Source organism: Lissotriton helveticus, chromosome 8, assembly GCF_964261635.1.
Source record: "Lissotriton helveticus chromosome 8, aLisHel1.1, whole genome shotgun sequence".
In the NCBI taxonomy this organism is placed as follows: Eukaryota; Metazoa; Chordata; class Amphibia; order Caudata; family Salamandridae; genus Lissotriton; species Lissotriton helveticus.
Genome location: NC_136069.1, coordinates 1,146,246,576 through 1,146,261,327, shown reverse-complemented (window position 1 = coordinate 1,146,261,327; position 14,752 = coordinate 1,146,246,576). Strand labels below are relative to the sequence as shown.

Here is a 14,752-nt window from a genome sequence, read left to right as displayed (position 1 = left end):
GAATTTTAAAAAATTGCCAAATGAAGTTTTGTTTCCGGTGAGACGTCCTGGGCTCCTCAGGCAAAAACTGCCTCTCTTCGTGCTCGTCGTCCTGTTCCTCTTCTTCCTCTTCTTGTTGAATTATAACTTGAGCAGGTGGTCCACTCTTCCTTGGATGTGGTGGAGGTGGTGGGGAAGCACCAGCTGAAGCTACTAAAGAAGCCATTGCTCAGTGATCACAAAGGGTCTTTCTCTCACAATGATGAAAGTCAGAGTGAGGAAAGAAGGAGGGATTTTCATCATTTGGGAAAAACAAGAGTTCTCAACCAATGAAAAGTGTTCATTTTAGATTATATGACCTAGTCTTACATCATTAGGAAACCAAAAGTGAAATGAACCAATGAAAAGTGTTATTACCAAGTCACATGACCTGCTGTGTTTACGTTAAGCGCTTTGCAGGGCCTCCCGGTTTGCTTCCAGAAACCTGCGCTTTGCGACTCGCTTCGCGTACCAGTTCGCTAACGTAGCACGTCATATGACGTATCACGCGACAACGCGAAACGTCATGCGGACGGGAGGCGTCACGATGTTGTTTTCTAACGCGGCAGTTGCGGTAAAGAAACGTTTACCGGCTCGCGGTCTATTTCGCGGCATCAAGGTCAGCTAACGGGAAGCTTCCCGATTCGCGAAGCGGGAACGAAGAAAAAAAAATATTTAAAAAAAAATTTCTTCATAAACATATAAAATATATTTTTGGATTTAAAGAAGAATACATTTTACAGCTACAGATATTAGCTGTTAAAAAACCAATGAAATTCACTGAAAAAACCATAGGTTATAGACCATATATAGTTAGGAATTAGCATTTACAAAACCTTGAAAATTCACTGAAAAAACCATAGGTTATAGACCATATATAGTTAGGAATTAGCATTTACAAAACCTTATTTTACTCACACAAAACCATTGAAATTCCATATATAGTTAGTTGCACTAACTATATATCGCGCACCCGCAATCCACTGCTGATGATGTCACATATTACATCATTCATGACATGGTCAGTGACATCAGTGATGTCATCAGTGATGTCATTTGAGATGTCATCAGTGATGTCATCAGTGATGTCACTGACCATGTCATGAATGATGTAATATGTGACATCATCAGCAGTGGATTGCGGGTGCGCGATATATAGTTAGTGCAACTAACTATATATGGAATTTCAATGGTTTTGTGTGAGTAAAATAAGGTTTTGTAAATGCTAATTCCTAACTATATATGGTCTATAACCTATGTTTTTTTCAGTGAATTTTCAAGGTTTTGTAAATGCTAATTCCTAACTATATATGGTCTATAACCTATGGTTTTTTCAGTGAATAATAGATATACTTGGGATGTGTTGAAGTCATCACTGCATAGAAAATTACATTTACTAGGATAATTTGACAAATGGCACCACTTGGTAATCTACGAAAGGGCCACTTGCTCACCTGCACATTCGTATTATGGACCAAGCACAGCTGCTCCTGGATTTTATGCAGTTCTTCCTGCTGCCACTGTATTTTTTCCTGTAGTATCTGTGTTCGTTGCTCCAGCTGGTCCTTGATGGATTGAAACATTCCAAATTGTGCTGACAACTTTAGAAAAAAAAACAACATAATTAGTTACCTACACCAAACTTTGTTCATATCATCCAATATGTAATTACAACGTTAGATTTTCCTCTGGACTCGTCAAGTCTTAGAAAAAAAGAATATTTTTTTAAGAGTAACAAAATTTGAGGTCATGGAAATAGACAATTTTCCCACAACCTTTCTGAAATTATTCTCAACCCCCATACATGACCCTCAGTGGTACTAAGGTTTTACTCCATCGCATCAATTGTCTTTAAACCTCATACATTTAAAGGTTTTGAACGCTCTCGTTCATATGATTGACCAAGTGCCTTCTGGCATAGTAATTTTTAATTTTTGTTATTTCAAGTCTCTGTATTTATGTGATCATTTAAAAATGAATGCAACTTTTTTTTAAAATAATTACATAATTAAACGTAACTTTATACATTTAAATTAGATGCTTAATTATTTATTTTGTTCTACGTGTAAAATAAATATTTTACTTTAATAGTTAACATAAAACATTTCCATAATTGTTTTCAAGTTTAATAAACTTTGCATAACTTTTCCCTATAATTTACCATAGGGGCTCTCTGCCCCAAAGGTGAGGAGCTCCCTATAGTAAAGTATAGGGAAACTAACTCCAATGGGGAAGATAAGATAGGAACTTGGCATGAATAGAGTCCAGTAGACACACCCCCACTCATGTCATGTGAAACGAGGCTCATCTGAATATTTTCGCCCGGTTGCAAGTTATATATTAACTTCAAGTTTCTTCATGTTTCCTGCTTTTGTTTTTTGTTGCGGCTCGACGACTTCTGGAGGACCTCTGTTTGCCATTCATTTTGGTTGGACTCAGATTGACATGTCTGGTCGCCATTAGATTCTGGTGATTTCAAGCCCAGTATTTAATTGTCTGCATGTTTGCTCAACAGAGGACTTGAAAGCCAACCCAAAACATCAGTATCTCATCCCATCGCTCTTGAAAACTACTAGGAGCATGTATTGGTATTCCTATAGGCAAATGGTGTCGTTTTGTGAGATAAATGTGGAATTATCTTCAGGAGCTGTTTCTGTGGACCTCAGTTCTCAAGTTGACAGCTGTACTCTTCCCACAATTTTGAACTACATAAGCTATGGTGATGCATAAGGCGTGGCATGCGTGAGCTTCTTTTGAGCATTGACCTATGGGCAATGTGAGTCATTGATGTACACTAAAACTGGTCATATATGGGTTATGGCTATAAATGGAAAACACAAATTCCTGAACCTTATACACTCAATCAGGGATATACCTGAGTCACTGGTATACCTTAATTAGGGACAAAGCAGAACCCACTAACTGCCAAGGTTATGAACTTACATTACCAATAGACATAACTAAGCAATTAGCAAATCTATGTCAAAATTAGGGGGCCTGTGATTACGTGGAGTGAGGTGCTTACCCTCGACACAATTGAATCATTGATCTCTAACTATAACAGAGTGATTTCTATGGCTTTTGTGTGTAAATTCTGAACATAACTACAACGCCCCTGTAACCTTTGTTTTCTTTAGTAAACCTACTCAGACCCTGGGGATCTTATCCTCCAGGACTGTGTGTTTGTTTAAAAGAGAAGGGGGCTGTACGCCTGACTTCCCCAAGCCTAGTTTGGCACGTGAGACCCCGTCCCCTGGGGTCTCCATTTAAATAGATGGGTGCCCCAGACTCATCAGGGGCACCCACCAAGCACAACGTTGGAGGCCGTGGGGTGGAGCCTGTGTCTCTATGGCCCCAGCCGGCTTCCTGGACGGTGCGGGAGCCGGCATTTCTCCTGCATGGATAGACCAGCTGATTATGCTGCCCACTAGAGGCAGGAGCAATATGCTATTCTGTTTTCAGGCAGGGAAACAGAACACAATTTTGCTCCTAGCCCACTGGGAGCAGATTTTGTGTTGACTCCAGTTTGGCAAGAGATTTGAAAATGCTTCTGCAAGACGGGAACAAACACATTTAACTGCCCATGCCAGTGTGGGCAGGGAAACCACTATGTATTGGGGTGGGCTTCACAGGACACAGCAAGTGAGCCAGCCCGAGGGATGGGGTCCCCAGGGCCATTAAACGCTCAAGGACGAGAGCCACATGTTCCCTCCTCCCTCTTGTTAAAATAACAGGCTGGGGTAATGGGGTACCAAGGGCCATTTTATGGTTTTGGTTAGAGAGTCCCTCTTCTTTATAAACAGTGCAATGAGCCCTTGGAGGGGCAGGGTATCCCTACCCTGTCCTCCTATATCTATTTTTTAAACATTAGGACAGGAAACTAAGTCTCCAAGTCCTGGAATGACTGACAGCAACATTTTTCTCATGTTGCTGCCAGCCAATCATAGCTCTCTCTCCTGCTGCAGTCTGACTCCTGAGGGAGCAAGATGACCCACGGGGAAAAAAGCTCCCTGCCCAATAAGAATGCTCTATTTTTAAATTGCCACTTCTACGAGGTTCTTGCAAGCCTTTTGGGAGCCCAACCGTTAGATGTACAAATTTCTCAAAAACTTCTGAACAGATTTACATCAAATCATAAAAAACACAACCTGCGACCAATATATGTATATATTAATATATATTAGGTACTGGCGGTCGCCCGTAGGTAGTTATAGTCAGGACCTAGTTTCCATGAGAATTTTTGTATTTGTTTTGTCTGAATCTTTACAAAATTTTCAAAACTAATTTGCCATTCACTGCAGCTGCTGTCTAGAAAGTTTTGGGGAGATTCCTCAAGCGGGGGCGAGAAAAAGGGGATCCGAAAACGCATTTTCCCAATACAATTTCCCATAGGGATTTTAGACATAACTACATCCGAATCGCTGAACAGAATTACACCACATTTGGCAGAAAGCTAGATCTTGGTTCAGAAAGAGTGCTTTTTATAATTTGGTGTAAAATCTGTTCAGTAGTTTTGGAGGTATCACAGAAAAAAGATTTATGCATATCTAGAGACGCAGATCCACCGCAGAGGATTGCATTGATTGGCTGGCTGCAACCTGACAGAAAAGTTGTGGCTGCCATTTTGTCACTTGTTACTCGGTTCCTAGGAGAGTAAAGTAAAACTTAAAACTGATAGAAGGGGTTAGGGTAGAGGTACCATGACCCCATGGGACTGATGGAGGGCTCTGTGAGGGACACCTCATGGGCAGAAATTGCCCCAAAAAGTTTTTTCCATGCCCGAGGATTCATGGATCCTCTGTGGCGCTCAGCGTGGCCCGTGTCAATCTGCGATGGATCTGCGGATCCAGACCCCCATAAAAAAAATACACCCACTCACAGACCTACTCAGATACTCAGACACCCTCTTACACCCCCATACAACCACTCACACACGCACTCACACATCACTCGCACATCCATATATCCCCTCACATAACCATACAGTCAGTCGCACACACTCTCACACACCTATACAATCAAAGATACATTCACTCAGAGGCCCAGAGAACTGCTCACACACACACTCACACACCCATAGACACTTACACAACCAATCACAGACCCTGATACATCCAGTCAGAGACTTCAAGAACCACTCACACCCCAATCACAGACCCACACAGGCACTTACACACCCAGTCACAATCTTACACACCCATTTACACACCCACTTACAGACTCCCACAACCACTCCCACACCCACTCACACACCAATGCAGCCACTCACACAACGATTCACACACTCATATAGCCACTCATACACCTACTTAAGAGACCCAGAGAACCACTCATACATCTATTCACCGACCTACACAGGCACTTACAGACCCACTTAGACCCCACGTACATACTTATACAGCTAGTAACACACCCAGTCACAGACCCGCAAAGCCATTTACATACCCACTCACACCCAGCACATACTCTCACAACTACACACATCTGTACAGCATGCGGGGAATTTGCCACAGGCCAGGCCCTGCGGCCAACCCCCCGCCGCACCAACGCGCCAGCAGTTGGATTAACGTATGGTCAATAACTATTACTTTACATTAAAAAACTCCTAGAAAATCACTGATAAAAGCAAAGGTTACAGGATCGTTATAGTTAGAAATCAGCATTAAAAAACCTTAGAAATTCACTAAAAAAACAAAGATTACAGGGATGTTATAGTCAGGTTTAGATTTTTTCGACACACAAAACCAAAGAAATTCAGCAGCTATAGTTATCACAAGTAACTATAACTTGTGACCTAAGGTAACTAATATTTGCTCCTTTGCCATGCACTGCTAATTACCCCAAATATTACATCAGCTATGACATCTTCTATGACATCACTGATAATATCACTGCAACATTTGCAGTGAAATTATTGCTGAGAAAACTGTGCACAGTTGGGGCGCAAGTTATAGTTAACGTAGGGCACAGGTTATAGTTATGCACTACGCGAAACCTTATTCCAGTATATGCTACTCTACTGTACACCACTCCACTTTCCACTATACGCTACTCCACTATATGGTATTTCACTCTACGCCATTCTACTGTACATCACTCCAGCCTACACCACTCCACTGTACTCCAGTCCACTCCACTCTACGCTATTCTACTCTATGCCACTCCACTGTACTCCACTCAACTCTATTGCACTGTAAGCAACTCCACTCTATTACACTGTATGCAACTTCAGTCTTTGCCCATCTACTGCCCATATACTGTTGGTATTCCACTCTATCCCACTCCACTGTACACCACTCCACTGTTTGCTATTACACTCTACCTCACCATACACCACTCCAGTCTAGACCACTTAACTGCATGCCACTCCACTGTACGCTACTACACAATACGCTATTACACTCTGCACCACTTCCCTGTATGCCACTTTAGTCTACACTACTCCAATCTATACTTTACGCCACTCCAGTGTACGCTCCTCCGCTTTACAAAACTTTACTACGCTCTATTCCACTTTACTCGACTCTACTCCTCTCTATCCCCGTACACTCCACAGTCCAAATTTACACTCAACTCTATGCCCAAACACTCGATTGTACAACACTCTACTCCACTTTATGACTCTAAGAAAGTTTCCAACACTGTACGACACAGCTCTCTATTCTACTGTATGACACCACTTCAATTTATAACTGTTTCCTCAACTCTACGCTGCACCACTTCAATCTATACCACCCCACTCTACACTTATCCACTATACCCTACTCCACTCTACTCCACTGTACACCATTCCATCTACGCTGCTCCACTCTATGCCACTCCGATCTTCTACACTTCACTGTACAATATTCCACTGTTTGCTATTCCATTGTATGCTGCTCCACTTTGCTGTAATCCTCTCTATGCCACTACAGTGTACGCTACTCCACTGTATGGCACTCTCCTCCACTCTATATAACTCCACTCTATAAAATTCTACTACACTTCATCCCAACTCTATACTCCACTCTATGCCCATGTACTCCAATTCCGGTATACAAAACTTTTCTATGTGACACAGCAATCCACTCTACTGTACGAGAGCCCAGTCCAATTTATAACAGTTTACTACCTACGTTACACCAGTACACTCCACTCCATGCTGCTCTAATCTAAGACACTTACTCAATATACTCTATTGTACTTTACTCCACACTCTTTTACAACACTCCACTGGACTCTACTCCATTGTACAAGACTTTACTTCACTCTACGCTATTTTAGAACAATCCACTCTACGCAGCTCCACTGTTTCACACACTACTATACTCTATGCAACTCCACTCTACTACACAGTAGGCCACTTTCGACACTACTCTGGTCTATACCCCCTCACTCTTCTGTACTATACTGTATGCTACTGTACAACACTCTACTATACTCTAGTCCACTATGCAACTGTACGCACCTCTTTCTAGGCCAATGCTTAGATAGATAGATAGATAGATAGATAGATAGATAGATAGATAGATAGATAGATAGATAGATAGATAGATAGATAGATAGATCGATAATGATAGTCCCCAAACCACTCTGCATAGTCTACGAGACAGTTCATCTGAGTGCAAATGAGCCATTGGAAGAACTTCGATCTTTCTCCTGGATCATTGACAGGAAACGGGTGGTTTCTGTAAAGAGCAGTCACTAATCCACTGCTCTCCCTGTTATCAACTTTATTTGTGAATAAACCTGAAGTTAATGTACCACTGTTGGTGGCCATTCGGACTATGCACTTCACCACAGTCAGGGCCCTCTAGGATTATGCAGCAAGGTTCACTAAATTATTCAGCCAGGCTATCTAAATTATGCAGCAAAGAATGCAAATCGTTTGCTTCTTTCTATGACGGTATTATTTTCACCTATCTGAATTGTAAACAAATTCTGTTGAATCTGCTAATTCTACAAATTGTGTGGCAAATGGTTTGAATCAATGATAAAAAACTGCAGCCACAAACTCTCCCTATTCTCCTTTCTTTTCTCAACAATTTATTTATGAAAAGGAAACCCACATATTCCAATGACTGCCCCTTGTTAGTTGCACTTCCGAAAAAACACTTTTTCACGATGACTACCTCAAAATAAACATGCAACATAAAAATACAGAAAGGCTAACGTGTACTACGGTTCTTACACCCACATGCATCAAGCGTTTTAGCATTCGCAAACGGTGCGAATCGCATAATTCGGCCGTTGGCGAATGCAAAAACCTTTTTTTGGATGCATCATTTTTTTCATTTTTCGCTATTTCAGAAAACGCAATTTTTGCGATTTCTGAAAATTGCGATAGCATTTAAGAAATCACAAATTTTGCGATTTCTTAAATACTATGCATGATTTTTTTAAATTTGCAAATTCGCAATTTTTAAAGGAACAATTACCATGAAGTATACCTCCGTGGTAATTTGCGAAAAGTTTCAAAAATGCACAAAAGTGCATTTTTGAAACTTTTATTTTACACACACACATGCCCTTGGGACATGTGTGTGAGTAAAATGTACTACGTTACATTTCAGGGGTGCAGGGGGAGGTCCTTTGGACCCCCCTCTGCACCCTTGAAATTTAATTGCGAATTCGCAAAATGAGAATGGCTTCCCATTGATTCCTATGGGCCTCTAGGCCCATAGGAATCAATAGAATGCAATTCCTTAATTGCGATTTACAATTAAGGAATCGCAAATACAGAAAATTAAGAAATCGTAAAAATTTTTGCATTTTCTTGATGCATAGGAATTTGCGATTTCTAAATGATGCATGTGGGTGTATATTACCATCTCGGGGTTCTAGTGACATTTACAAACCACTTGGCCTTTGGCCTCGTAGTCTGTGGTGAGGTCACCAGAGCCGATAGATGACAGTATTGGACCATGTTGCATGGATAACTTGAAAACAAACCTGAACCGAGAAAGACTGGCTCAGCCTTTGTAAGGGTAAATCCTCCTGTATGCTGGGAGTTCTTGGGAAGGATGGCACACGGGGCTCGTTGACTTTCTTTAATGTGGTAGCTGGAAAAACAGAATACATTGAAAAGTCACACTCTTCAATAATAATATTTCACTTATATGTTGTCAAAAGAATAAAAAGGTTGTGTCTTTCCAGTTGGTAAGAATCAGTTTCACAGGAGAAGTTAATAGCAGGTCAAGGAGAGCTTTACCAGAGACCAAAAGTTGGATGAATTGGATTTCTCATCTTAGGGGTGCAGACAACATTGCCTTACAAAATTCTCCTTGGAAGCCCTCATCCAGACAGTTGTGGAATATTTTGGACAGCTATTTTGACTCTCACAAACCTTCGTGAGATGGTGAACAACCATGATGTTTGACTCTGAGCTACTTCATACGTACGTGTTATTTTCTGTATTATACGCTTATTATATGGTACATGTGCTCTTATTGGTTTACTCTTGTGTCTACAACTACCTAGAAACCTTGTGGTACCGCACTCTGGATTTCTCTCCCATTCGCCTTTTTGTTCTTTTCTATTTCCCTCTCTTCTCCCTATCCTTTCTCTTTCTTCTCTTTTTATTGATTATTAGAGGTTAGATCCATTGTGTTATAATTGTGACAACCATTTCATCTTATGGTACTATACGTGAACCTTTTTTTGTATTTACATGCTGTGTTATTCTTGAGGTTCACTCAGGTGTTCTCCTTTTTATTTCTGTTTTTGAAAAACCAAAAAAGCATTTGAAATTAAAATGAATAAAAAAGTTTACTCCTTTGGAAAGGAAGATTTACTATAAATCAAGAAGAGTTCAATGATGAACTTAAACTCGTCTTTTAAGCATCTGATTACTTTCCACTCTAGTTTAAGAGTAAAATTACTAATTGATTCATTTCTCCCCCCTTTGTAGAAAGTAGCGGTGTGAACAAACAGGATGCGTGCATCACCTGATTCAAAGTTGAAGATACGGAAACTCAATTGGAAAACACCCATGAAGTAGTCTGGGGTTTCACAAATGCTCCATGGACTTTGCGCCCCATTATGTGAGGTGCATGTGCTCTAAAAACACATAACAAATGTAGGTATTCGGAGACCACTAGCATGTACTCTCTGACAGCACTGCTCAGTAGAGAAACACTTTTCTGCCATGAATAGCACAGGTTTTTTAGGGTTTCTGCTCTTTCAGTGCAATTCAATCCCTTTCTTTACTATTCTACCATAGTGCAGTTGGATTAAAGGTAAGTTATATCTTTTTTTTTTACGGATAACAGATGTTTTAGCTCACAGGATAAATTACTGACAGGGTTTTCACTTGCTCGTTTCCTTTGTTTTTCCATCCAATCATTGAGGCTTATTTACAAGCCCCCTGTGCCGCCGGTTCGTCACTTTTTAATCACATAAAAAGTGACCCACCGGTGGTGCAAGGTTGTAAATAAGGCCCTTTATTTGTTACTGTACACTCTGATGACGGTTCTAAGGGCTTATTTACAAGCCCCCTGTGCCGCCGGTTCGTCACTTTTTAATCGCATAAAAAGTGACCCACCGGCGGTGCAAGGTTGTAAATAAGGCCCTTTATTTGTTACTGTACACTCCGATGACGATTCTAAGGGCTTATTTGCAAGCCCCTTGTGCCGCCGGTTCGTCATTTTTTAATCACATAAAAAAGTGACCCACCGGCGGTGCAAGGGGCTTGTAAATAAGGCCCTTTATTTGTTACTGTACACTCTGATGACGATTCTAAGGGCTTATTTACAAGCCACTTGTGCCGTCTTCACGTCACTTTTAATCACAAAAAAGTGACTCACCGGCGGTGCAAGGTTGTAAATAAGGCCCTTTAATTGTTACAGGACACTCTGATGACGATTCTAAGGGCTTACTTAAAAGCCCCTTGTGCCGCTGGTTCGTCACTTTTTAATCACATAAAAAGTGACCAACCGGCGGTGCAAGGTTGTAAATAAGGCCCTTTATTTGTTACTGTACACTCTGATGACGATTCTAAGGGCTTATTTGCAAGCCCCTTGTGACGCCGGTTCGTCACTTTTTAATCACATAATAAGTGACCCAACGGCGGTGCAAGGTTGTAAATAAGGCCCTTTATTTGTTACTGTACACTCTGATGACGATTCTAAGGGCTTATTTGCAAGCCCCTTGTGCCGCCGATTCGTCACTGTTTAATCACATAAAAAAGTGACCCACCGGCGGTGCAAGGGGCTTGTAAATAAGGCCCTTTATTTGTTACTGTACACTCTGATGACGTTTCTAAGGGCTCATTTACAAGCCCCTTGGGCGGTCTCTGCGTCACTTTTAATCACATAAAAAGTGACACACCAGCGGCGCAAGGGGCTTGTAAATAAGACCCTAAATCTGACAATCTCTGGAACTAGGCAAGAGACATAGGCAATTCTCATCATGCATAGATTTCTTTGAAGTTCATTACCTATTTGCTACGCCTTCCAACCATCTGTGGCAAATCAGATCATTCTGCTGTTGTAAATATCTTACCAGTGATCTTGACATCAACATATTTCACATAGACTAGTGAACAACATACAGCTGATGCGCCCTTGAAAGACTTTGAGTTGACTGACCAGAGACACATTGAAATGATGACTGGGAAAAAGCACAAAAAAGCTGATCACGCACATGCCGCCTCTGTTGTGACTGTTTGGGAGGATTGATGGGAGACGCTTGAGGATACTGACGATGCTCGACTTCTATTTGGAAGAGAGACCCCTCGTTCCAGCGCCTTGATGCGCTCCTCAACATTTGAACTTGATTGAGTATCCTGAAAGTACAAATACATATCTTAAATTAAATTGTATTGGACTGCATACCTTAAGCTGGACGACCAGTAAGCAGTTGGACTTCTACCTAATGCTATGAGCACCACCCATCTTCCTGTTCGTACATCAAACACACTTGTTAATTCACATGTGACAGGGGGATTGTAGATGTTTTCTCATGTATGGTATGCATTAGGTGAAAGCATATTTGACAGATGGTCAGGCACTAGGCAGCAGTATATCACCTCAATCTGTACATGGTTTGCACAGTACAACGGCACGATCCTTTACGCATCTGTAACCATTTTGTGTATGCTCAGTGCAATATAGGGATTTTAAAGCACAAACTAAAAGCCTTGTAAAATGTAGATTATATCAAAATATCAACTCTAAATAGAAAAAAAATGTCTCAAATGGCTGGTGCATGTAATAAGATAGCCACAGCTACTCTATTGATCATGTGAAGAAATATTTACAACTCGTAAATGGACCAAACACAAATTGGTAACATAGCCTCAGATTGGTATTTGCTAACAGGAACTCATCAGCAACATATATGTAGCATCTTGAAAAGAGAGAATCACAAATGCATCTGCATTGGATTATAAAAGAGCAGCATCAATTCTGAGCAAGTTAGAAACCCAACCTGGCTTGCACCAAAACGTTACTCCTCCACAGGAGAGGTGTAACGAGGAGAAACATCTTTATTCCTCCTTGTTACTTACTCTTCTATGTGTGTTGAATTCTGCAGCACCCATTGATGGAGGAATTTGCCTTTTTGTTTTTGTGTAGGAAGGTGCCCCTTCCTGCACAAAAACAATCCTGCATGCAATAGAGGCACCCTTGCATCATGGTGCACGGGTGCCTGTGTTGACATTAGACTGCCAAAAGGGTGCCAGCACTGGGGCAATGGAAGGAATGCACCATATTGACTTAAATACGGCACATTCCTGTCCTTTCCCTGTCATGCTGAGCAGCGCAGCAAGATTACTTGCTGCGCGACAGTCTCGTAAATCTGCCCCCAGTACGACTGTGCACTCCTTTGTGTGTCTCCTATGGCATACATTGCATTCTCTGTTTGCCACAGTTCGCTTCTATAGTGCAGCCAAGTTTAATCCTGAGCACTTGCAAGATCTGGGTCGAACTCACATAAGAGATGGAAATCATAAAGTACTTGTGATAGGATAAAAGTGCCAAAGAAGACTAGCAGGGCCCATGTCTTGTTGTCTGTAGAGGGGTAAAGAACCGTGCAGGTGCGGCCAGTGACTTTGCCGACTGGATGGCTTAGAAGAGCAGTAGGAATCCAGAGAGCCAAGGAGGAGGATGTCTAGGGTGAGACAACATATCACAAGAGATTTTTGTAGGACCAGAGAGAACCGAACAGATCGGAGGATGCCCAGGACCAAAGCAGATGTGTTTAAGCTTCTGCGAGGAATGGTGATGGGTTAGCCGTGTCACTTCATTAGACTGGCTACAGGGGGCGTAACGCCACCCCTAGAGCTTCTGCAGTGCAGGGGGCCTCCAACGATTCAGGGGCACCCAACATTTCGGGCGAGGGGTGGGGGACGGCACTGAACACATGGCCAATGAATCTCTGTGAGAAACATGAGTCTTGAGGGGTCCCCTCATCATAATTGGAGGGGGTCTCATAATTCTGCATTATGCCACTGACTGGCTTGTGGCTAAAAACATATAAGACTGATAGGAATGATACCATACTTCTATGAAGTGTATACCGCCCTTAGAATTTAACCACCTTCAGGTCATCGAGTACCTGCCCACAGCATCGAGTAAATAAATACTGGAAAAAGAGAGTGTGGGACCTTTCATCAAAGGAACATTAACATAGAACTTCCAACATTGATCTCCTTAAGATATCAGCACAAATCATCACAACCACATCAGTCCCTCTCATAGCCAAAGCATCATCTTATCTCTTTGTTTCGCATGTGAAAAGTGGCTGCCGCCAAGGGGAAGGGACAATTTATTATTAGTACCTCAAGTGTGTCTTAATGCTCTGCAATTACTAAATAACAGATGAAATGATATATATCTTAACAAAGTCAAGTAATATAATGGAGAAATAAAGGTATAAGGAGAGATGAATCCTGGGCAGAGCACAGAGAATGTAAAATTATCAAGAACTGAGCAGAAGAAGTAAATAATCTTTTTTTTGTACCAGAACTTTGTAAAGGTAATAGATACCTCATACATTTCCTTTCAAACCCAAGACAGCCATATAATGTTGTTTCCTAATTTCTGGGGTATCCATGACGTGATGGATTAGGGAGTGCCCAAGCCTTTCTCTACACACCCCTCATCCCTCCATCTTAGTTCATTGATTACCACAACACCCCTATCCTCTCACAAATCAGTGTTCAACCTTGCTTAACTATCACACAGTAGTAAGGTTTGATTATACTAGTTTCACTACTCTCTCAGTTAAGTAACTGTAGTTGGCCCCCCTTCCCCTCCAATAAAGCTAATTTCACCAAGTATAAAGAGTCCCACGATGCTAACCTGTGGGAATCCTGAAACTGAAAGAAAACCCTCCTCCTCTCCTTCCTCCCAATGAAGCTTTACATACTCTCTGTCCCTCCCCTCTTATCTCTCTGGGTCTAGTGTTCCCTCAGTCATGGATCCTAACTCTTGAAGATCATAAGCCACCAAACTGGTATCAGCTGGCAGCAAGGCTTACACTATCAAATACACTCCTAATCTAACTACAATGCATCCAAGAACTTTGAACAGAGGTTTCTCAAATCTTACCCTGATAACCTAATGTCTGACCCTACTTCTGCATGAAAAAAGGAGCTACTATTTGCGATTTTATCTTCTACACTAAAAGAAGAGCACCATGGAGGAAATCCCTATACTCACTGCTCCAGATCACTGCATCCAAGAAAAACCCACATGGACTAAGACTCTCAGTAGGTCCCTCCCACGCTAGCAGAGCAGAGGCAACCATCTTC

The 14,752-nt window shown here is 41.6% G+C and overlaps 1 protein-coding gene across 1 annotated transcript in view; it reads right to left on the bottom strand.

The window, feature by feature from the left end:
• The window catches only part of NPAS2 (neuronal PAS domain protein 2), a 420,609-nt gene that overhangs the window by 72,339 nt on the left and 333,518 nt on the right, over positions 1-14,752 (bottom strand). Inside the window, exons 13-15 of the mRNA XM_078658025.1 lie at positions 11,641-11,782; positions 8,950-9,059; positions 1,473-1,619 (exon numbers count right to left, since the gene is read on the bottom strand). Coding sequence (XP_078514151.1) covers positions 1,473-1,619; positions 8,950-9,059; positions 11,641-11,782 — 399 coding nt within the window. The remainder of the gene's footprint in view (positions 1-1,472; positions 1,620-8,949; positions 9,060-11,640; positions 11,783-14,752) is intronic.